Source organism: Hypomesus nipponensis, chromosome 15 (assembly GCF_054491055.1).
Source record: "Hypomesus nipponensis isolate SF chromosome 15, ASM5449105v1, whole genome shotgun sequence".
NCBI lineage: Eukaryota > Metazoa > Chordata > Actinopteri > Osmeriformes > Osmeridae > Hypomesus > Hypomesus nipponensis.
The window spans coordinates 8,053,797-8,078,275 of record NC_140375.1 but is presented as its reverse complement, the minus strand read 5'-3'; the positions used below and the strand labels follow the sequence as shown (position 1 = coordinate 8,078,275).

The following is a 24,479-nucleotide window of genomic DNA, read 5'->3' as shown; positions in this document are numbered from 1 at the left end:
CAGAAGTTCAACTGCTTTGTTTGGAGTCATGTGTTTGGTCTGTCTCAACATGTTTATGTGGGGGAGTTCCTCTGAAGTGGAGCACTTACTCACTCACCCACACACACACACACACACACACACACACACACACACACACACACACACACACACACACACTAGCAGTGTGGGTTGTTCTCAGCTGCAGAGGGGGAGGTTGAGGGAAGGCGAGCGGGGGGAAGTGGCTATGTGTTTTTAATTTCCTCCAGCAGTTATCTAGCACGATCCCTCTGATCTCTCTTACTCCCTCTCTCAGTTCTCTGCCCTCTCCTCTTTCTCTCCTGCCCTCGCTTCTATCTCACTCTGCTGCTAAAGGATCACGCAAGGACAGGAGGAGGGAGGGGGGGGGGTGTCTGCTCCCTGTGCCCCCCCACCCCTCCTCACGCCAGCCACTCTGGGACCCCCCTACTAACACGGCACACGCACGTTTCAACAGCCCTAATGCCACACGCAACCAACCAGCATGGGGGAGGAGGCAGGCCAGGTAGACAGGAGAGGTAAGGTTAGGTCCCCCCTCTCCCACCCCTCCCTCACTCACTCTTCCTGCCTGCCTGCCTCACCCACACCCTTCCCTCACCCCTGTCCTACCCCACTTACTCCCACTGCCTCCCATTCTGCCTCGCATCCCCCCAGTTTCTCACAAGCGTGTACAGTTGCATGACTGGGTTACCCTGGTAGGCGAAGGGAGGGAGGGAGCCAGAGAGCAATGGAAGGAGGTATGCTGCAGGAATGCAGACATGGTGGAGGTTAGGCATCCTTCACTCCTTCACCCCCCCCCCCCACACACACTTGAGTTTCAGGAGTGCAGCGTTGAGCTGCTTGCGTCTTGCTGTGACCCTAAGGTGACCCCTCGGTGAGGTCAGAGAGGTCAGGGTCAGACAGGGGACACGCCACATCATCTTCATCCCACACACCTCCTATACATTCCTCATCCTCTCTTTCTCTTCATCCATCTCTCTTTCTCTCTCTCTCTTGTCTTTCTCCTGTTTCTGCCTTATTCCTGCCAGCAGACGAAATGTTAGAGACAGAATTAGAACTGGACTGGAACCATAGTCAAACAGTGATGTATATCAGATGGTTGTCACAGTAGATGGATATGGTGTTAGCATTAGCATCTGTGCTAAATAGCCTCCTCTCCACTACTCTGCTGTACCATGGAGGCCAGACCGCTGTTTCCCACGACACACACACACACACACACACAGGCCGGTATAGTAGGGTACATTATTGCAGAACAGAGGCTCTCTCACTAAGTCCTGAGAGGATTCGTCATGTATCCAAGATCAGAGCAGCGGTCTTGTCTGCTACCACAATCTCTATCGGTCTGGCCCAGTCGCTCTCTCTCACGCTCTCTCTCTTTCTGTCTCTTTCTCTCTCTGCTGTCTGACAGGCTGTCTGATTCAGGCCTAAGTGTTTCTGTACTGAACTGTACTGTAGGGCTGTCCAGAGACCCAGGGCCAGGAGGACCCGAGACCCAGGCCTCCACAGAGACCTGCCCCTCCAGAGGACTCCATTTGGGGGAACAGGATATCACGCAGGGAGGAGGAGGGGGGGGGGGGGTGGAGCTCAGCTCAGTCCAGAGGGATCTTGGTGAACAGAAGCTAACTGCCCTCACTCTCAGTGGCGCCACTTAGAAAGAAAGAGAAGGGGGGAGGGGGGGGGCGGGGGAGACTCTCAGAAATTGTGTCAGAGGCCCATTGTCTGACTGCACTGTACACCCCCAACACACAAACACGCACAAGCGCACCACACACAAACACACCCCTTGACCTTGTTAATAGGTTGACATTTCTCCATTGTCGGCGCGCCGGTGTGTGAGTTAGTCAGTTGGAGAGAAGAGGGCCACTGCGTGTCGGTAGGGCTCTCGTCAGAAAGTTCTAGAATAACAACCCCCCCCTCCCCGCTAATATAACACAACTGCAGCTCACAAAAGCACTCCCAGCTAGCTCTGCATTCCCTCTTCCACAGAGAGAAAGTCAGCGCTGCAAGGACTCTGACTGGGCCGTGTTCAATTCTCAAGGGCACACCTTTCACTTAGGTGAATTTGTGGTGTTCTCTTCTACTTGAATAGACATATGGCTGTGCAGGATAAAAAGCCGTTCTGTCGGAGGCCATAAACCTTTATTGATCTTTGACCTGTGATTGATCTCAGTCCTAGATACAAGCTTCACACACTGAATAGTTGTCACGTCCAACCACCACCCCAGCCTCCCAACCACCACCCGAGCCTCCCAACCACCACCCCAGCCTCCCAACCAACACCCCAGCCTCCTAACCACCACCCCAGCCTCCTAACCACCACCCCAGCCTCCCAACCACCACCCCAGCCTCCCAACCACCACCCCAGCCTCCCAACCACCACCCCAGCCTCCCAACCACCACTCCAGCCTCCCAACCACCACTCCAGCCTCCCAACCACCACCCCAGCCTCCCAACCACCACTCCAGCCTCCCAACCACCACCCCAGCCTCCCAACCACCACCCCAGCCTCTCAACCACAACACCACACTCTCAACCGCCACCCCTCCCCCCAGCCTCAGCAGCCCCAGCAGCCTATCTCTAGATGATGTTCTTGGGCAGAGTTTAATCTGGGCTATCTTGGCTGTGCTTTGTGTTGGTCCGACATAATAAATGGAGCTGTAATTTGAGATTGACCCCAGATGATTGTAGAGTGAGGAAGGGGTCATAACAAGACTGTATCTACAGAAGCTTTGAGTTCAGATCACGTGGTCTTTGCTGTGACGACTGGCATGAAAATAGAGTGTTCCTATGGAGGTCTGACTGTCGATCTATTTTATTGATTCTGCAGTGAGTAATCATCATTCAGGCTCCCTCCATCTCTCCTCCTCCTACCCACCATCCCCCTCTCCTCTCCTCCTCTACTTCAAAGCCCTATCATCAAGTAGCTCTATTAGTCTGTCACTGGGTTGCTACTGTTACAGGAAGAGCTTCTGCTTGACCTGTGACCCCCCCACCCCCACACCACATCACACTCGCCTTCAGCCTGGACACAAATGAAAACCTGCTCTGTGTGTCCTCTCCCTCGACCTTCTATCTTCTCCCAGACTAGCCTCCGTGGGAGCATTAGCAGCTGTGGGGTGTGTGTGTGTGTGTGTGTGGGGGGGGGGGGGCAGGGGTGTGTGTGTGAGTACTCACTCCTTCAACCCTGTCATTACCACACAGCCCAGGGGACAGCCATAGGGGGTTGGGGAGGGCCAGTGGGGCTACAGGCTGTGTGTGGGGGGGGGGGGGGGGGTTACTGTGTTTACAGTGAGTGTAGGAACAGTGTTCAGGTGAGCTGCTTTTGCACTATTAGACTGGCATGTTGTTATGTCTCTCTAAGCAGTGATGTGTCTACATGATATCTGATCGCAGCAGTCTGAATCACCCTTCTGATGTGTGGGTGTGCGAGTTGGGGGGGCACTTTGCATCATTCTGTTCGTGGGTGGTTGTGTGTCACGCAAAAAAACACAAAAAAAGACAAAATCATGAGGCTACATGTACTTAGACGTATCTAAATACTGTTAATTTCTACTGACACACATCTAAGACAACATTTGTGTGAAAAATCTCTGGTGCCTAAGACTTTTACACAGGACTATGTGTTTCTTAATGTCCTGTGTGTGGGGGATGTTGGGGGTCATCTCAGTATGTGTGTATGCGCATGTCTGTGTGTGTCAAGCTTTAGGAATGTTGCTCTCCTCAGTCAGACAGCAGGTAGGTGACCAACCCTGCCTCTGACTCACCTGACGCCTCCTGCCTCTTTGAGCATTCTCTTCATGCCTCTGTGAATCAGGAGAATGGATATGATGTGTGCATGTGTGTGGTCTGGGACGTGCTTCTCATAGTTGAGGTATAACTGCTTGTCCTCCAGTCCATCCAGCATCTGGTTTCTCTACAATGTTCTCTCTACATGGTTCTTTCTAGAATGTTCTCTCTCCATGCTTCTCTCCACGAATGTTCTTTCTAGAAGGTTCTCTGTGGGAGAGAGTAGGCTACACGGCATGTGGGCTGGTGTAGGAGGGATGAAGAGGGAGAATGAAAGATGGAGATGGAGAGAAAGACGGAGATGGTGAGAGAGAAGGATGGATTGAGGCCTTAAGGTCAAAGGAGTGAAAGATCAGAGGGAGAGCAGAGGTGGTGGGTGCAGGGCTGGGAGAGAGAGCTTGATGTTTTCAATCTGCTCCAGCACTGACAAGGACACATCAGTGATTGACTTGCTTGTGTGGGTGATTTATTTATCACTGTGTGTGTGGACGGCGCTCACCACAGCCTCACCTCACGCCTACACCGTAAATCCTCCTGTCGGCGTTCCCATGGCAACCAGGAGCAATAGCAATGGCTGCAGCAGTGGAAGATATGGAGAACGGCTCATTGTAGTACAGTGCCATTTAGACCTAATACAGCACAGTACCGGCTAGACATACAACAGTCCTGAACCACTTAGCTCTAGTACAGAACAGTACTGGCTGGACTCAGAACAGTGCTGCCCCTGAGAGGCTCAGAGGAGGCCCTTCGCCCTCCTATTAGCATCTGAATGGAAGATGGAGGAGTGGAGGGATGAGAAGGAATGAAAGTGTGGAGGCCCTCCTCCCAGTGTTGCATGTGAAAGGGGCTTGTCACCCCTGTCTGCAGGGGGGCCGTATCCTGGATCATGTGCCTGTCTGAATACACACACACATGATCTCAGTACAATCGGTAGTGCAATTCTGTGTCTTTAGAAGTGCAGGAGTGACACACATACTGTAAAACACTCAGTGTGTGGGGATGAAGAAGTTGTGTTGGTCTCTTCATGAAAGGTGTGACTTCAGTTTGGTTCTGGGTTTAGATGCAATAAGCCATCTGCAGATTGGAAAGACTACATCATAGACCTGTGACCTGTGATCACCAGAATATAACAGACTAGAGGTTCCAGTAAGGATTTATAATGAAGATCAAGACAAGATGCATGAACAGATAATGAAGTAACAGCTGATCTACTTTATGTGATTAGCATAAGCACAGAAGAAATCGCTGATTTCTTCTACAATGGAGAAACCGGTTAAGATGACAGAAACACTTGAACTATAATGCAGTTGCAATGTGGAACCCATTAGCTAACTAGGACACCCACCTCCGCCTGGTTTAAGAAGTTGTTTTTAAGTAGCACTTACACTCTGCAAACCCAGTGAAATATTCATGATGTTTGAGTTTAGAAATAATCCCCTTAAAATCACATCACAATGGGAGAGATGTGGGGGAAGGAAGGACGCTAGGCTAGCTTACAGTCCCTCCCCTCTCTCTCTCCCCCTTTCCCCTCTCTCTGTCCCTTTTTCTCTCTCTCCCTTTCTCTCTCTCTCTCCTTCCCCCCACTCTCTCTTTCCCTCTCTCTCTTTCTCTCCTCCTTTCCCCCCACTCTCTCTTTCCCTTCCTCTCATGTGTCAGTAATGATATGTAAAGTAGGATGTTCATGTCCTGTTAAAATGTGGCGGGTTCCTAATTTGGTCTGGTGCTGTCGTATGCTGTACCCTACACTGAGCTGATACGCGGTTTAATTACCCTGCTCTCTCTCTCTCTCTCTCTTTCCCCTCTCCCCCTCTTTCTTCCCCTTTCTTCCCCCCCCCCCCCCCTCTGTCCTACCTTCACTCACTCTTTACCCCCCCCCCCCATATGATTACTGAGCTGTGTAACCTCAATCTACATAGACAGATCGTCCCATCCGCTGTGAACTGAGCACATGCACACATTCATTTGTATGCACGTGCATCCCACACACACATTCTCATACACACATACACACGCACTCTCACAGACACTATCTCTGTCTCCCACACAGTCTTAAGTGTGTTCCTGTGCGTGATGGCCATTCTTTGGGGCGGACTCTCCTCCCAGAATGACTCCACTGCTAATATATACAGATGGCTCTGACAAGACTGTATTGTGGTGGCCTATTTACACACGCACTCAATCACTCTCCCCTCCTCTCTCTCGCTCACACACACACACACACACTCCAACTCAATCACTTACTCTCTCACACACCCACATTGACAGACATGCAAACTGACTCCTCCCCAGACCCACTCCCTTGCTGAGCTAAAGACAGTAATTATCCTGAGTGTCAGGGTTAATTGGAGCTGAATTGATCAGTATTGATCAGTTCTGTTATTGTCAGACAGTAATGCCCCCCCTCCCCACCGGACCCCCTCTGCCCCCTCCCTGTCAGTACAGCCCCCCCTCCAATAGAGATGGACGGAGGTCTGGCAGTACAGCCCCCCCTCCAATAGAGATGGAGGGAGGCAGTGAAGGGATGTCACAGAGGGACAGTTATGAGGACAGGGAAAAATAATGCTTTTAGTGTGTGTGTGTGTGTGTGTGTGTGTGTTTGTCTCAGTGTCAGTCAGACAGAGCCCCTGGCATTACACTCCTTACACAATAGACAGCAGCTGCTTTCCCTCTCTATTTCCCCCGTGCGTACACACACACACACACACACACTCTTGTTCATGCCTCTGCGTCCAACCTAAGCTCCCGTTTCAGCTCTCTTGTTCAGCCTGTTGGTTAACCATTACGTCATAAAACCTTATACGCTGGAACCTTCTAGTTGTTCACTTCATCAAGTCTGTGATGTTTTCCTGCTGCCTCCCCCTGTCAGCAGCGCTCCTGTCCGCACCAGTCCCCGTGATCACAGGATATCCTCTATCCTCTATCCTCTTTTCTCTCTACAGACCCCCGAAGCTCCCAGCTGCCAATCACACACACACACACACACACACCTGGAGGGACCACGGCCGCTACACCTGCACTGCTGACACCTGGGGAACAAGGTATGCCACTATCATGGGCTCTGCAGGTGTGTGTGAGGTCAGGTGGAAGGCTGTCCATTTCATTATGTCTTTCCTCCAGACAAGGTCTCAGAGTTCTCTACACGTACTCAAAGAAGTTAGAGTACAAACAAGTGCTCAAAGTTATTAAGGTCAGTGTTTCCGCTATGTTGATTTTTCCGTGGCGGCCCTTCACGGCTACATTTCTGCCGCCATGGTATCAGAAACTGTACAAACTTTTAGGCCGTCTATCAGCAGTGATTGAAAGCGTATCGGATAATAGCACGGACATGCTCTTCACAGCGCAGTTGAGATTGCTCGTGTGCGTCCTTGAGAACTGTAGAGCTAAGTCGTATAACTTATGTTGTTAGTTATTATATTAGTCTATAGTTCTTGCTAATTTAAATTAACTTAACTGATGATTTTTGTTGTTTGTAGGCTATTCTTCCCCTGCTAGCGAAATTGCACATGTCGGTTCGATAGCGATTGCTGCCCTTGCTCACGTTTGTATTTTAGGTGCATTATTATGCTGAAGTAGTTTTAATTAATAAATAGTGAGTATATTGTTATTATTAGCTACAGAATGCTTAGCCTATCAAGATCAAATGAAGCCGGACAGACCTGCTCCCACTGCTAAAAAAAATCCTGGAGGGAGGGAGGGAGGTGTTGTAACTTCCGTAAACAAACTCAACAACAAGGATGTTGTTTCGACTAGAATTTGCATTAATGCATGGTGATCTCAACAGAATGTGGTTTGCCCTTGAGGGCCCACATGCCTGTCCCGTGTGTGTGTGAGTGCACCTGTACCTATAAGTGATCAAGGTGTCCATGGTAACTAGCCTTAACTTGGGGGCATCACCTGACCTGCTGTTATGAAACTAACCTCCCTCTGCACTCACTCCTCAGGGTGTGTGTGTTCCTGTGTGTGTGTGTGTGTGTGTGTGTGTGTGTGTGTTCCTGTGTGTATGTACTTGCGCACGTCAGAAAAGACAGAAAAGGTTATCAGAAGCACACAGGAAAACAATGTCACTGAGAATCAATGACGACAATGACAACAGGGAAGAGAGAAGGGGGGGAGAGAGAGGGAGAGCTATAGAGAGCAAGGAGAGGAGTTGGCAAGCAGGAGACAGGGGAAGCAGAGCATCTAACTAAACCTGTCATCTAGAGGTAGAGTACAGAGACCTGGAGGACACTGACTGTGTGTGTGTGTGTCAACTCTCCTCCTCCTCCTCCTGGTCCTCCTCCTCCTGGTCCTCCTTGTCCTCCTCCTCCTGGTCCTCCTCCTGGTCCTCCTCCTCCTGGTCCTCCTCCTCCTGGTCCTCTTCCTCCTCCTTGTCCTCCTCCTCCTGGTCCTCCTCCTCCTCCTGGTCCTCCTCCTCCTGGTCCTCCTCCTCCTGGTCCTCCTCCTCCTGGTCCTCCTCCTCCTCCTGGTCCTCCTCCTCCTCCTCCTGGTCCTCTTCCTCCTCCTTGTCCTCCTCCTCCTGGTCCTCCTCCTGGTCCTCCTCCTCCTGGTCCTCCCTCCTCCTCCTCCTGGTCCTCCTCCTCCTCCTGGTCCTCCTCCTCCTCCTGGTCCTCCTCCTCCTGGTCCTCCTCCTCCTCCTGGTCCTCCTCCTCCTCCTCCTGGTCCTCCTCCTCCTGGTCCTCCTCCTCCTCCTGGTCCTCCTCCTCCTCCTGGTCCTCCTCCTCCTCCTGGTCCTCCTCCTCCTGGTCCTCCTCCTCCTGGTCCTCCTCCTCCTCCTGGTCCTCCTCCTCCTCCTCCTGGTCCTCCTCCTCCTGGTCCTCCTCCTCCTCCTCCTGGTCCCTGTGCAGTCTTGACTCAGCCAGTCCAGCCAGTCTTGCCTCGCCGTGGGTGACACACACAGTCCAGCACTCTCAACTCCTACGCCTTCCTGCCACACTCACACTCAATCATAGTCAAACACACATGAACCTACACACACTCATAGTCAAACAAACACACATGAACCTACACATGCGCCGGAACACAGACACACACACACACACACACACACACACACACACACACACACACAGGCTCTTTGTTTCTCTTTCTCTGTCCTCCAGCTGTAGTTGTGATCTGGGATTTGGGGTGATAGTTTATCACTGTAGACCCCTCCCTTCCTGTGAGGGGAGGAGTTGGGACCCAGGGCTGGACCCCTCCCTTCTTGTGAGGGGGAGGAGTTAGGACCCAGGGCAAGACCCCTCCCTTCCTGTGAGTGGAGGAGTTAGGACCCAGGGCAGGATCCCTCCCTTCTTGTGAGGGGGAGGAGTTAGGACCCAGGGCAGGACCCCTCCCTTCCTGTGAGGGGAGGAGTTAGGACCCAGGGCAGGACCCCTCCCTTCCTGTGAGGGGGAGGAGTTAGGACCCAGGGCAGGACCCCTCCCTGGACTCCCCGGAGACGGCCTTGGCTACACCTGCGTTTCAGGAGAGATCTGATACATCATCTAGTAGTTTTACTGCTTCTGTACTCACTGAGAGTGTGTGTGTGTGTGTGTGTGTGTGTGTGTGGGTGGGTGTAAATCTTTTATGATGCCTACAAACGAAATGCAGAAGAAGAACTATGCATAACACACATGCACGTTTCATTCACGAGCTGTCCTTTCACATGAAGAGCAACTCTATGATATGCTGTTTCTCTGTGAATAGAGTGTGTGTTCCCTGAAGATGCTGTCACTGCTGTAGAGAATCACAAGGCGCCCTCTCTGACAGGCCTTGGACTGCATCACAATGTCTGGCTAAGAGGTTGTCAGGGAGAGGGAGAGAGGGAGAGAGAGGGATGGACAGAAAGAGGCAGAGAGATGGTCGCTAGCTCAGTGGTGAAGAGGAAAAACGAAGAATATGAGCTGAATGAAGAGATGAGCGCACACTGGGATGTAAAGAGAGAGAGAGAGAGACTGGTATGGGAGGGAAGGAGAGAGAGGGCAAGAGGGATAAAGGCAAATCAACGTTATGGTTTAGCGAGGGCAGATTAGGAATAAATTAAGGGATTTATTGATGAAATGAAGGCGAGAAAGTTTGGGTGGACTTTGGGGCAGAGAGGAGACAAAGTCGATTAAGTAGATGATGTCGTTCATTTGGGAATGGAGAGATAACGGAAGGAGGAGGGATGAAGACTGAGTTTGGGTAGAGCAGAGGCTGAATAAAGTAGCAATATATTATTTAGGAATAGCGAGTGAGAGATAGAAAGTGTTTTATTGTGTTGTAAATTGAATTGTGTGTTGTTTTGAATGTTTCAAGCCGAAGCTAAATAAAGGCATGGAATGAAGTTAGCAGTAATTCTGTCAGCGAGAAAGGGGAAGGGATGGTGGAGGGGTCAGATAGGGTTGCATCAGCTGGAGAGCATGTCTGACTAACCAGGGGGGGGGGGGCAGACGAGAGCAGCGAGGGAGGATTCCATGCGACTCTGACTTTAGGACGAGTCATCCTGGTTCACTGAGCAAGCTTCTCCTCGCCTCCTCCTCCTCCTCGCCACGCTCTCTCTCCATCACTGGCTTATTTTAGCTCTGCCCCCCCTCCAGGCTTGTCTTCCTGTCGCTCCACATCCTCTCTCTCGTGCGCTCTCTCTCTCTCTCTCTGTCGGTTATTTCCCTCTCTCCTCCCCTCTTAAAGCTTATTAAAGTAAAGTAGTCGGGTCATTAGGGGCAGAGAGAGAGAGAGGAACTGCTCTCCTCTATTTTCTCCAGGCTTTAGACTTAGCCTCTGTAGCACCCAGGCTCATTTGTTACACACACAAACACACACACTCTGTCCTGCTGACCTACTGAGGTAGTCAGTAATGTGTGCTCAACGGTCTATATCCTGGCACCTCCGCACACACACATACATCTCTACTCACCCAGACACCTCCACACACACCTCCAACTGAACAGCACACCCTGGCTGTCACCAGCTGGATGGTGTGCTGTGTTGTACCACACACAAACACACACACACAATCTTAACTGACACCAGGTGCATAGCACAGATAATGTAGCTGCCCTCATTATTTATCAACACGAATGTGCCAAACGAGTGTGTGTTGTGAATACAGTTTTCTCCTCTGGATATTTGTGTAGCAGAGACACAGGCCATGGGCAGTGAGACAGGCCATGTGCAGTGAGACAGGCCATGTGCAGTGAGACAGGCCATGGGCAGTGAGACAGGCCATGTGCAGTGAGACAGGCCATGGGCAGTGAGACAGGCCATGGGCAGTGAGACAGGCCATGGGCAGTGAGACAGGCCATGGGCAGTGAGACAGGCCATCGGCAGTGAGACAGGCCATCGGCAGTGAGACAGGCCATGTGCAGTGAGACAGGCCATGTGCAGTGAGACAGGCCATGGGCAGTGAGACAGCCTTGCATGCTGAAATCTGACATGTATGATAATAATAACTGCTTGTCAGGCCTTCTGAAGATTAGTCTTGAAGGGAGAAATCCTCTGTCAAATCCTCTCACCTCTCTCTCACTCTCCTTCACTACCTCTCTCTCTCCCCCCCCCCCTCTTTATTCCCCACCTCCCTCTCTCTGTCCCTCATCTTCCATGCCGCTGTCCCCGCCCCCCACCCTCCCTTCTTACTCCCAATCGCCCTTCTCCGCTCTCACACGGCTCTCCCTCTCTTGTGCTTGTGTCCACAGATCTCCAACACAGAGCAGCAGATGAGTTGGGGACAGCAGAGAGCAGAGAACAGATAGAGGAGAGAGACAGAGGTGTTCCAGGAGAGAGGCGACCCGAGGAGCGAGCACCCCCAGAGGAGCCCCAGGACCTGGGCGTGAGCGCGGCCATCAGGAGATGAGCGTGGGAGGTGGAGGCTGCTGCATCATCAGGCTGTGCGTGGAGCCCCTCCTCTCCCTGACCCCTGGCGAGGGATGCCCCCCCTCCTGCCCCCGACCTGCCGTCCTCCTGCCCTGAGCCCCCCCTCTCCCTGGCCCGCCACATGAGCAGCTACAGAGACAGAGGAGTCACCTGCACCTCCTCAGACCTCCTGGAGGGGGGAGGGGGGGGAGGAGGTGCCCCCCAGCATGCAGCCGCCTTCCGCCACACCCCCAACGGCCACCCCGCCGCTGGCCCCACCTCCTCCGACCCAACCAGCCTATCCCGGGTCTCCGTGCCCAAGATGGGCGTGCGCGCCCGGATCGCCGAGTGGCCGCCTCGCCGAGAACATTCCCGCGAGTCACTCCTGGAGAACGGCAACGGTCACCACGGCGACGACCCCGCCGCCTACCTGTCCGCCTTCCCCTCCGACGGCGGGCTGATGCGGGGGGGCGTGGCCAGGTTGCCGCGGCGGCGCACCAAGGACGCGGAGTTCCGCGCCGGAGAGCGAGGCTCCCCGCGGATCCTGAGGGCCTTCCCGCCGCTACGGCAACGCTCCAACAGCGAGGTGACGCTGAGCGAGCAGGACGAGGGCGAGGTGGAGGGCCGCGGCGGGGGCCCGGGGGGCCCCCTGTACCGCGAGTACGGCAGCACCTCCTCCATAGACATCCAGGGCATCCCCGAGCAGAGCTTTTTCGACATGCTCAGCCAGTTCCAGCAGGAGAGGCCTGACCAGCGCAGCACCGCCCCCGTCCACCTGGGGGAGCTCCTCCGAGCCCCAGACTCCTCCGCCCCCGCCGGACACTCCGTCACCCCCACACCCCGGGGAGAGGAGGGGGGAGGGACGGCCAGGAGGGAGGGAGGAGGGGAGAACCGGGTGAGGAAGAAGAGCGGAGGGACAGAGTCGTCTCTGGGCACGTCGTCTCTGTTCCGGAAGCTCCGCAGCTCCAGCAGGGGCGAGCTGGACAAGGGGGAGCCGGGGGAAGACGGGGGAGGGGCGGCCAGGAACTCCTCCGACACCCCCTACAAATCCTGGGTGTGTCCCAAGACCTTCGTTCACTACGACGCCCAGAGCATCCTGTTTGACCTCCACGAGGCGGCTGCCCAGCGAGGCTACGTGACCCCCAGGAGGAACACCGCCACCGGGGCCTCTGCAGCCTCGGTCTCCCTCCCCACCTCCAGAGCCCTGGACCCACCCTACTCCAGCACCGAGGACCTCACTGCCTTCAGCCTGGAGCCCGGCCTCGGGCCACCCTGCCTGGGCATGGACCCGCTAGAGGGGCCCCTACTCTCTGGAGGCCCCAGCCAGCTGCTCCTGAGCTGCCCCCACTTCCTCAACGAGACGGGCGGCCACGGCGAGCGCAACGTCAGCTTCCTCAGCTCGTCCGGCGAGCGGGGCAGGGAGGAGGGGGCTGCGGCGAGGGGGGGCCGACTCAGGAGGAGCAATGCCAGCGTGTCGGTCTTGGAGGTGCCGGTGGAACATCAGGTGACCCGGCTGGACTCCCTGCAGCTGTACAGCGTGGAGCACGTGGACCAGGGGGCCCGCTACTACAGAGAGTACTTCCATGGAAAAGGTGAGGGGGGGGGGGGCTCGGCGCGCACAGACCGACACACCCACATGGCTCTACACACACACACTTACCGATAAATCCAGGTGAATTGATGTTGGCAGGAAGTCATGGAGCTGTTCCACTGTCCCCAAGATGCCGTCCTCCATCCTCTCACTCATTAGATTCATGAAGTATTGATCTGAACTCAACATGCCACACTCTGCCTCTTTCTCACCCTCTCTCTCTCCCTTTCTCACTCTCCCTCTCTCTGCTGTCTCTCTCTTCCTCCCTCCACCATAACCTCTGCTTCAGTCATCTCTCTCTCTGTCCTCTCTCCACTCCATTATCGTTGACCCCTTCTCTTACTATGTTCTCTCCATCTTTCCCTTCCCTCTTTCCTCCTCTCTCTCTCCTTCACCCTCTGTTGGTGTCACTCACCAGGCGTTCACCTGACACGTTCACAAATGTGATTGGTCCTGCTTTCTTTCTCTGTGCGTGTGCGTGTGTGTGTGTGTGTGTGTGTGTGTGTGTGTGTGTGTGTGTGTGCAGAGCACTCTAACTACTTTGGGACTGATGAGAAGCTGGGCCCGGTGGCGGTCAGTGTGAGGAGGGAGAAGCTGGACGACACCAAAGACCTGAAGGACCAGTACCAGTACCGGCTTATCGTCAGGACGAGCGAGGTACACACACACACACACACACACACCCTGCTATGTTTGTTTAAGGAGGATTACATGGCTGCCTGGCCTCATCATCTTAGTCTGGGTGGAACAATGAGCCATCACAGCTCTCTGAGCACCCTGAACACACACACACAGCTTTTTGAGCGCACGCACGCACACACACAGCTCTCTGAGGGCACAGACTCTTTCTAGACCCGCACTGATGTCTGGTTAATGCTGACGCAGCAGACTGCTGTAACCACACACTTCTTTCATGGGCAACTGTGCTTTAGACACACACACACACACTTTGTTTGGTGCAATCAGTCACCCTATATCAGTCCTGGAATACCAAACCATTCACGTCACCCTACTTTAGTCGGTGTGTTTGTCATCAAACACACTTCTCAAACAATGTTCTTGTTCATTCCATACACACCTCTGTCGTTTTATCGCCCATGACGACCCGAACCCTGCCCTCGGCCACTGGGATACAGGAACAGCACCGTTAGCGATGGGTGATGTGATGGGGATTATTTTGATAGCGATAATGATCGATCCCCCCCCCCCCCCAGCTGGTGACCCTGCGGGGCTGCATCCTGGAGGACGCGGTGGCGTCTACGAGCAGGCACGGCACGGTGCGAGGCCTGCCCCTGAAGGAGGTGCTGGAGCAGGTGGTCCCAGAGCTGTCTGTGTCCTGCCTCCGCCTGGCCCTCAGCACGCCCAAGGTCACCGAGCAGCTCCTCAAACTGGACGAGCAGGGGGTAAGCTAGGGGGAGGTGTGTGCGTGTGCGTGTGTGTGTGTGTGTACATGTTAGGGGTGGAACGGTACATGTATTCGTATTGAACCAACACGGAAAATGCATGGTATAAAACAAATTTAAACTTGCGTGCAAATTAATGAATCTAATGCAGAACTAATGTTAGATACTTGTGTTCTCTAGGAACACCTAATCTGTAGCCCCGCTTTAGCTCTGATTGGCGCGGCCGCCTGTGTAGCCGTGCTAGCTAACAGCACTAAGGACAAGTATGGCGAGTGGTGAAGACCCATGAGAGATAAAGGACCCACTGGTCTCTTTAAGATTGCAAGTTTGGGAAAACATCAGTTCCCCAATCAGTTACAGTAGTACAGGCGAGAGAGTGGTGGATAAGACAAGCACTGTTTTTTTTGTTTAGCGTTTCCCTCCATTGTACCAAACTCGTACCGAACCGTGATGTCTGAACCGAGGTATAAACCGAAGCGTGACTTCTGTGTACCGTTCCAGCCCTAGTGCATGTGCACGTGAGGTTTTATAGACTCCCAAAGGTCAAGAGAGAAGGAGACTCAGTCGTTCAGATGTTACAGTTTTTCTCTGACTAAGAAGTATGTGGTTAGAGGTGTGTGTGTGTTTACAGTACGCCTGAGTATAATATTTGGCTGCTTAATCTCTCTAAATTGAATGAGACTCTCAGTGTGATATCTGCTGTGTCAGCTTTGTCTGTGTGTGTGTTCCTATGTGTATGCACCTGCAAGAGCCTCTGTGTGTGTGTGTGTGTGTGTGCCTGTATATAGAGTATGTATGTGTTTGCGTGAGTGCACGCCTGGACGTGTGTGTGTATGCCTACGTGTGTGTGTGTTTGTGCCCCTGTTTGTGTGTGTGTGTGTACTAACTGGGGTGTCCCCTGCAGTTGAGTCAGAAGCACAAGGTGGGCGTGCTGCTGTGCAGGGCGGGCCAGAGCACTGAGGAAGAGATGTACAACAACGAGGAGGCCACGCCCGCCTTCAGCGCCTTCCTCAGCCTGCTGGGAGAGCAGGTGTGCCTGCGCGGCTTCACCAAGTACGCTGCTCAGCTCGACACCAAGAGTAAGTGTGTGTGTGTGTGTGGACCTGCCGCCTGGTATTGCTTGAGTTGTATTCCTCTGAAATGTGTGTATTTCTAACACACGTTTTTTGGGGATGACTAATTTATGAAATCTCCCTCTCACTCCTTCACTCTGTGCCTCCCTTCGTCTCCCTGTCTTTCCCTCCATCCCCCCCCCCCCCCCACAGCTGACTCCACAGGGACCCACTCCCTCTACACCACCTACCAGGGCTATGAGGTCATGTTCCATGTCTCCACCATGCTGCCATACATGCCCAGCAACCCCCAGCAGGTAGGACACATGCACGCATGCATGTAACCTAACACAAGCACACACACATACATCTACACGCACACGTGCATGCAACCACACTCTAATGCACTCCCACAAACACAATCACACAATCACACACACACGTTTCCAGACAGTGTGAGTGTCTGTGGCCCTGCGGGATGAGCAGAGACTACTATAGAGGAGCAGGGCTCATAAAGGCTGTCTCGTGGAAACTGTGGGAGCTTATCATGAAATAGAGCCTGTCTCTCTCTCTCTCTCTCTCTCTCTCGCTCGTCTTTTAGAGACTTCTCTTATTCCCCCTCTCTCTCTCTAGTTTTTATAGCGTTTTTGTTCTCTAGTGAATGGGCTTTTCATTTCTCTCTCTCTCCCCCCTCTCTCTCTCTCTCTCCGCCTCTCTCTCTCACACTCTCTCAAGCTAGTTCCAACAAGGGTGGGGTTAACCCAAATCCTTGGTCTCTTAAGTTTTTCTAGATTTTCTCTCTCAGCTTTAAATAAAGCTGCCATAAAACTTCAGGGCTTTATTGTGTGCGTGTGTGTGTGTGTGTGTGTACATGTGTGTGCGTGTAGTGCAGTTTTTATGCATGTGTTTTTCCAAGTGTGAGGACTTTACATGGGAGAGCGTATGTTTAGGTAACTGCTTAAAGATGGTGGGTGTTAATGTGTGTGTGTGTTTATCATAAATGTATGCAAATTCACCATGTTAACGAGTGACTACAGTGATTTGTTGTTTGTTTTTGCAAAATAGAAAGATAGCTAAGCAAAGGTTAATGTTGCTCAGTGTGTGTGTGTGTGTGTGTGTGTGTGTGTGTGTGTGTGTGTGTGTGTGTGTGTGTGTGTGCGCGCGCGTGTGTGTGTGTGTGCACAGTGCATAAATTGACACGCAGCACAGGGACTCCATCCAGAGGTGGAGAAGCACATGCATCAGAGACGCATTTCTCCTGACTGGCCACAAGGTGGTGGTGTGTTATTGTGAATGCCACCCAACAGGGGATGAGACAGAGGAGAGGAGAGGTACAGAGAGAAGGAGAGGCAGAGAGTGAGGAGAGGTAGAGAGACGGTGGGAGAGGGATAGGTAGAGGGAGAGAGCGAGGGAGAGGTAGAGAAGGAGAGTGAGGAAGAGAGGCAGAGAGAGAAGGAGAGTGAGGAGAGGTAGGTAGAGAGAGAGAGGGAGAGAGGGAGGGAGGGAGGGGTAGAGAGAGAGAGAGAGGGAGGGAGGGGTAGAGAGAGTGGGATAGGTAGTGAGAGGAGAGGTAGAGAGAGAAGGAGAGAGCGAGTGCGTCAGATCCTATCTTTATACTGTAGGCACGGAGCAGAGAGGGAGTGAATGAGATGGAGAAGGATAGGGGGGCAGAGAAGAGAGGGAGAGATGGAGGGTCCAGATCTTCTCTGAAAGAGATGATCGTAGAAAAACACTGCCCCACTGAGAGAGGGAGGGCAAGCGAGTAACACATGCACACACAGAAAGAGAGACCGATACAGAGAAAGAGAGAGAGAGATAAAGAGAGACACACATGGACAAAGAACGGCTGATACAGAGAGAGAGCGACACACAGAGAGAGAAAGAGAGAGAGAGAGAGAGAGAGGGGGGGGGGGGGGGGACAGGGATAGAGAGAGACACAGACAGGGGCCTGCAGGATCTCCATCCTGTCTGCAGGCTCTCTGGCGGCAGGCCAGAGCCAGGCTGAGCTCTCGTCTGTGGACATGAGTACCAGCAACACCCCCACCCCCCCGGGGAGAACCAGTGTGTACGTGTTGGCGTTTATGTGTGCGTTTTGTGAGGGTACTTTGAATTTGAGTGCGTGTGTGGCAACTGCAGGCTGGCTTATATAACTGATACTTTCACACTGGTACAGAAGGAGGGAGGGTTGGCGAGATCCACAACACATACACAGCGAGAGCTTTGTCAGTGTGCGACCGACACACACACACGTGCACACACACACACTCAACAACCCAACTGTCTGTGTACCAGAAATGGAACATAAAATGAAAGGTTACTTATTTTCTCTGTACATCACTCGATATATCTCTCCATCTTTTGCTCCATGCTCCTGACAGGCCACTGGTCGAACTGTTTGGGATTCAGTGTGGCTTCTGTGACCCATCATGACACACTCAGTGAGTGCTAATTAGCTCTCCTCTCTTCTCCTCCTTCTCTTCCCTCCTCCTCCCTCCATCCCCCTGTCGTAGCTGCTGAGGAAGCGTCACATTGGGAACGACATCGTCACGGTGATCTTCCAGGAGCCCGGCGCCCTCCCCTTCACCCCCCAAAACATCAGGTCTCACTTCCAGCACGTGTTCGTCATCGTCCGCGTGCACAGCCCCGCCTCCGACAACCCCTGCTACAGGTACACAACACACACACACACACTCTCTCTCTCTCACACCATCCCCCTTTCTCTCTTTTAAGCTCAGAAGTACAGCTCTGTACATACCTGTTTAATTGTACCGTCTGTCTATCAAGCTAGTTTTATTTTTTCCTCACACACACACACTCTCCTCCTCGAACCCTCTCGCCTCTCCGCAGCGTTGCCGTGACGAGGATGAAGGACGTCCCCTCCTTCGGCCCGCCCATCCCCGTGGGTGTGACCTTCCGGGACCCCGAGGCCTTCCGCAACTTCCTGCTGGCCAAGGTCATCAACGCCGAGAACGCCGCACACAAGTCCCAGAAGTTCCACGCCATGGCGACCAGGACGCGGCAGGAGTACCTCCGCGACCTGGCGGAGAACTGCGTCAGCGGGACGCCACTCGACTCGGCCGGCAAGCTCAACAACCTCATCTCCCTGGCGTCCAAGAAGAGGGAGCGCTCGCGGCCGCGCGAGGGGGCGGAGCTGGGCGCGGCGGGCGCCGTGGCGTGGAGGGCGCTGGCGCAGGACTTCAGCGGTGGCGCGGCCGAGATCCCGTGCGCCCTGGGCCTGTCGGCTGAGTACGTCCTGTTGGCCGACTGCGGCACCAAGGAGGTGGTGTTCAACTGCTTCTGCGCCGACGTGATTGGCTGGACGCCGGAGCGGCTGGCGCTGAAGATCTTCTACGGGCGCGGGGACCACATTGCCATCAGGATGCCCGAGGGCTGCGCTCAAGACATCAGGGAGGTGGTCCAGAGACTGAAGGTGAGAGGTCACACAGAGGGCTCACCTGGTGGGGGGTGAGAGGGGCCCTGTAAGGAGAGACATTGTCAGTAGAAGTGAATAGACTGCCCAAAGTAGATGGAGAGCAGAGAAGGGGGAAGTATTTGCCTCGGTCTGCCACATAGTGCATGTTTCAACATGATGAATGTTTCAGTCGTGTAAATGTTTCATCAGTACATAAGTGCTGGCAGTCTTACGGATGACTGGAAATGTTTAATGAGAATATACGTATCCTGATGCCTCCTTCCCCCCCTCACCTCTCATACGCTCATCCGTCTACACCCCCCCCCCATTCCTCTGCCCCCCCAGGCGCTGACAGTGGGCTGTGAGACGGTGGACATGACCCTGAGGAGGAACGGGCTGGGCCAGCTGGGCTTCCACGTCCGCCTGGACGGCACCGTAGCCGAGGTGCTGCTCCAGACCCCCTGCTGTTCTATCTAATACACCACTCCAGACCCCCCGCTGTTCCATCTAGTACACCACTCCAGACCCCCTGCTGTTCCATCTAGTACACCACTCCAGACCCCCTGCTGTTCCATCTAGTACACCACTCCAGACCCCCTGCTGTTCTATCTAGTACACCACTCCAGACCCCTGCTGTTCTATCTAATACACCACTCCAGACCCCCTGCTGTTCTATCTAATACACCACTCCAGACCCCCTGCTGTTCTATCTAATACACCACTCCAGACCCCCCGCTGTTCCATCTAGTACACCACTCCAGACCCCCTGCTGTTCCATCTAGTACACCACTCCAGACCCCCTGCTGTTCTATCTAGTACACCAGTGTAGTCCATATACTGTTACATCTACACACACCAGTCTAGTCCATATACTGTTACATTTATATTTATATTATATTTAGTCATTTAGGAGACGCTCTTATCCAGAGCGACTTACAGTAAGTACAGGGACATTCCCCCCGAGGCAAGTAGGGTGAAGTGCCTTGCCCAAGGACACAACGTCAGTTGGCACGGCCGGGAATTGATCTGGCAACCTTCTGATTACTAGCCCGATTCCCTAACCGCTCAGCCACCGGACTCCCATTTACACACACAAGAAAACACAAGTTGTTAAGTGTTTTACAGATGGATTAGTCAAATCCTTGTGCTGTTTTGAACTGGCTCCAAATCCAAGCAGGTTGTAACATCTTGATTCTGGCTTAAGGTGGAGGAGTACGGCTTCGCCTGGCAGGCAGGTCTGAGGCAGGGCAGCCGATTGGTCGAGATCTGTAAGGTTGCCGCGGTGACGCTTACCCACGAGCAGATGATTGACCTGCTGAGGACGTCGGTGACTGTGAAGGTGGTCATCATCCCCCCATACGAGGAGGGGGGGCCACGCAGGTACGTGTGTGTGTGGGGTCGAGGCTCATAGTGTGTGAGGGGGGAGGCTCAGTGTGTGTGGGGTCTGGGAGGCTCAGAGTGTGTGGGGTCGAGGCTCAGAGTGTGTTGGGTCGAGGCTCAGAGTGTGAGGGGTCGAGGGTCATAGTGTGTGAGGGGGGAGGCTCAGTGTGTGTGGGGTCTGGGAGGCTCAGAGTGTGTGGGGTCGAGGCTCAGAGTGTGTGGGGTTGAGGCTCAGAGTGTGTGGGGTCGAGGCTCAGAGTGTGTGGGGTCTGGGAGGCTCAGAGTGTGAGGGGTCTGGGAGGCTCAGAGTGTGTGGGGTCGAGGCTCAGAGTGTGTGGGGTCTGGGAGGGGGCGTCTGTGTTTGGCCGTTATCAGTAAGATGTGGATGAAATTGGCAATCGCGTCCTAGTGTCTTCAAATACTTTTGCTGAGCTCTCAAACACACACACACACAGAGGGCTGAGATGGTGGCCAGACATCTCTGTTCAGGGATTGTTTTGTGTGGGAGTGTGAAAGAGGGAGAGAGAGCAGATAATTCGAGGAGTGTGAAAGAGGGAGGAGAAAGAAGGGAGTGTGTCAAGGATGGAGAGAACCAAGTGAAAGAGAGGAGTGTGAAGGAGAGAGAGAGAGCCATGTGATGTGACTACACGCCTCTACCTCCTTAAGCTTATCTCTTGATATCTTGATATCTCAATCTTTCTCTATCCTTTTTCTCACTTTCTTTCTCTTTGACCCCCCCACCCTCCGCTCTCCTTCTTTCCCCCTCCATCTCCTCCAGTCTTTTATGTGGCAGAAGGTCTTGGATCCAGACTGTAATGTGGTGTTGAACCTTACAAAGAGCCGCATACAAGGGGGGGGGGGGCGGTCTCAAAGGCGATTTAACTTGTGTAATTAAACTGCCTTCCACATGAAAGCGATCTAACCATTGCTAGATCAAGCATCCAGGCACAATTACTGTGTTTCGGAGCCCCAACTCAATCTAGAGCAAGCTTACTGCTGTGTGAACCTGACGGTCTACTCACTCATACACACACAGCCCACTTGAACTGTGCTGTGCTGTTGGAGCAGTTGATAATTAGAGTCTTGTATTTCTTTTCACCCCTTCTCTCTCTCTCTCTCTCTCTCTCTCTCTCTCTCTCTCTCTCTCTCTCTCGCTGTCTCTCTCTCTCTCTGTCTCTCTGCCCCCCTCCCCCAACCCCTTGTGTCTGCTGTGGTCTGCCAGGAAAACAGATTGCTGGAGATTAAGAGCTGGAATCTGCAGAAAGAGAGAAATAAATAAATAAAAGGGGCTGATTAATTAAAAATGCATGACGCCCTGCGAATGAAAGACAGGAAAGGGAAGAGAGAGAAAGAAAGAGACAGAAAGAGAAAGAGGTAGAGAGCAAGAGAGGACGTGTGTGAAGGGTTGTGTGTGTGTTGTCACAGAGCTGTGATGATATGACATGTCTGAACACCTCTTAGGTGTTAGAGGCTGAGTGGGTGGAGAGAGAGACAGAGAGAGAGAGAGAGACAGAGAGGGAGAGAGAGAGAGGAGGAAAGTCTCTCCTCGCACTTCACTTCACCCTATCTGAGCTGTGGACAAGCGACAGGCAGAGTTCTAGAGAGAGAGGTGTGTGTGAGCGGAATCCTGTGTGTTAGAGTCCAAACTGTCACCAGCAATCCAATGGAGTCGCCTCTTCAGTGGGCATGGGGATTTTCTCTCTGAGGTTAGTAGATGTGTGTGTGTGTGTGTGTGTGTGTTTGGAATATAGTACAAGGATGGGATCATTGTGTAAGTAGGCAGTGTGTATGCCATGCTGGAAAACACATGTATTTTTGAGAGTGTGTTCTTCAAGTGGCTGTGTTGTTTACAGTGCTGTGTAGCAGCAGGGTTTAGTGTGTCCAGGCAGGCGAGCCGGGAACAGGGGACCAGTAATCCTGGACAGATAGGACACACACAATACATTACATTTAGCAGACGCTCTTATCCAGAGCGACTTACAGTAAGTACAGGGACATTCCCCCTGAGTCAAGTAGGGTGAAGTGCCTTGCCCAAGGACACAACGTCATTTGGCACAGCCGGGAATCAAACCAGCGACCTTCTGATTACTTGCCCGATCCTCTAACCGCTGAGCCACCTGACTCCCCAATACACACACACACACACACACAAAACACACACACACAACACACACACAACACACACACAATACACACACACACAACACACACACAACACACACACTTGCTCTTTCCTCTTTCAATCCTGTCCTTGTCTTCTTTCTCCCCTCTTCTTTTCCTTTCAGTTGTTTTCTTTCTCCTGGATGAGAGAGATGGAGGGAGAGTGGTGGAGGGAGATGGAGAGAGAGTGGTGGAGAGAGATGGAGGGAGAGTGGTGGAGAGATGGAGAGAGAGTGGTGGAGAGAGATGGAGGGAGAGTGGTGGAGAGAGATGGAAAGAGTGATAGGGAGAGTGGTGGAGAGAGATGGAGGGAGAGTGGTGGAGAGAGATGGAGAGAGTGATAGGGAGAGTGGTGGAGAGAGAGTGGTGGAGAGAGATGGAGAGAGTGATAGGGAGAGAGATGGAGGGAGAGTGGTGGAGAGAGATGGAGAGAGTGATAGGGAGAGAGATGGAGGGAGAGTGGTGGAGAGAGATGGAGAGAGATGGAGAGAGTGATAGGGAGAGAGATGGAGGGAGAGTGGTGGAGAGAGATGGAGAGAGTGATAGGGAGAGAGATGGAGGGAGAGTGGTGGAGAGAGATGGAGGGAGAGTGGTGGAGAGATGGAGGGAGAGTGGTGGAGAGATGGAGGGAGAGTGGTGGAGAGATGGAGGGAGAGTGGTGGAGAGATGGAGGGAGAGTGGTGGAGGGAGATGGAGGAAGAGTGGTGGAGGGAGAGTGGTGGAGGGAGAGTGGTGGAGAGATGGAGGGAGAGTGGTGGAGGGAGATGGAGGAAGAGTGGTGGAGAGAGATGGAGGGAGAGTGGTGGAGAGTGGTGGAGGGAGAGTGGTGGGGAGAGAGTGGTGGAGAAATGTGTTTGGTTGATGCCTCCTCATAAGTGCCAATAACACATGTCACTATTGAGAAGTCCTGAATAATGGCTGAATGACAGCAGTTCCTGTGGTCCTGGTGGAGGGTGATGATACAGGGCGTCGCACGTGTCTGATGTTGATGAACTCATGGGTGGAGATCTTTAGGACTTCCCTCTGCCATGCTGGGTTAGCTTGTATCTATAGCTGGCTGGTCCCTCATGGGAGAGCAGAGGAGAGCACCCCCCTGGAGACTGCTATGTGGAACAATCCATTATTTAGTAGCTGAACTAACACTGAAGCAATGCTGGGGTGGAGCAGCTCATTTTGCCATTTTAGGGTAGTTGCTTTGAAGTAGTTTTTATGATTGTGTGTTTTATTTAGACATACCCGCAGCTTGTAACGGGCGTTGGTTTGCATTGGCACAAGCAGACAAACTCTCACACACACACACTCCTGATCATGCTTTACAGGGAGCAAGAGTCCTGATGTTCAAATCATCTGTTTCTGTCAGTCTGGGGAGCTCATTAGTTTGTGTGTGTGTGTGTTCACATGTCTGACCATCTCGAAGTAGGCACCATGTGTTAATGTTGTAGTACTGCTAGTAATGTGCCTGTCTCTGTGTGTGTGTGTGTGTGTGTCTCAGGGGCTGTACTGAGGAGTATGAGATGAAGACCATGGAGCAGAAGCCTGAGCCTGAGCCCATCGCCGCAGGCTACCGCCCCTCCCCCCGCCCCCCTGCCTGGCGTTGGGACAGCCCCCCTGGGCCCCCGGGGCTCCACAGTGCCACCCCACCCCAGCGCTGGACCCCAATGGGCCCTCCCCCTCCTCAAGCCCTGCCCCGCTCCCAAAAGACCCTGGTGCCTGTGCCCTACAGGGAGCCCCAGCACCTCAACAAGAGGTGGGACACACACCTCTGTCACCCTCACACACTCTCACTAGCTCTCTCTCTTTCCTTTCCCTCCCTGTCCTTCCTTCACCTCTCTATATCTCCCTCCTCCCTCCCTCTCTGTCCCCCCCCT

The 24,479-nt window shown here is 53.2% G+C and overlaps 1 protein-coding gene across 2 annotated transcripts in view; it reads left to right on the top strand.

Annotated features, from left to right (window-relative positions):
* sipa1l3 (signal-induced proliferation-associated 1 like 3) overlaps nucleotides 1-24,479 on the top strand; it is a 46,388-nt gene that overhangs the window by 13,388 nt on the left and 8,521 nt on the right. Inside the window, exons 2-12 of one of the 2 annotated variants that reach the window (XM_084673883.1) lie at nucleotides 6,747-6,845; nucleotides 11,457-13,205; nucleotides 13,731-13,861; nucleotides 14,419-14,607; nucleotides 15,512-15,686; nucleotides 15,873-15,976; nucleotides 18,170-18,327; nucleotides 18,507-19,089; nucleotides 19,417-19,515; nucleotides 20,276-20,451; nucleotides 24,104-24,358. In XM_084673883.1, the coding sequence (XP_084530009.1) occupies nucleotides 11,756-13,205; nucleotides 13,731-13,861; nucleotides 14,419-14,607; nucleotides 15,512-15,686; nucleotides 15,873-15,976; nucleotides 18,170-18,327; nucleotides 18,507-19,089; nucleotides 19,417-19,515; nucleotides 20,276-20,451; nucleotides 24,104-24,358 (3,320 nt within the window). In that variant the 5' untranslated portion in view covers nucleotides 6,747-6,845; nucleotides 11,457-11,755. The remainder of the gene's footprint in view (nucleotides 1-6,746; nucleotides 6,846-11,456; nucleotides 13,206-13,730; nucleotides 13,862-14,418; nucleotides 14,608-15,511; nucleotides 15,687-15,872; nucleotides 15,977-18,169; nucleotides 18,328-18,506; nucleotides 19,090-19,416; nucleotides 19,516-20,275; nucleotides 20,452-24,103; nucleotides 24,359-24,479) is intronic. The other variant, XM_084673884.1, reaches the window with a different exon arrangement.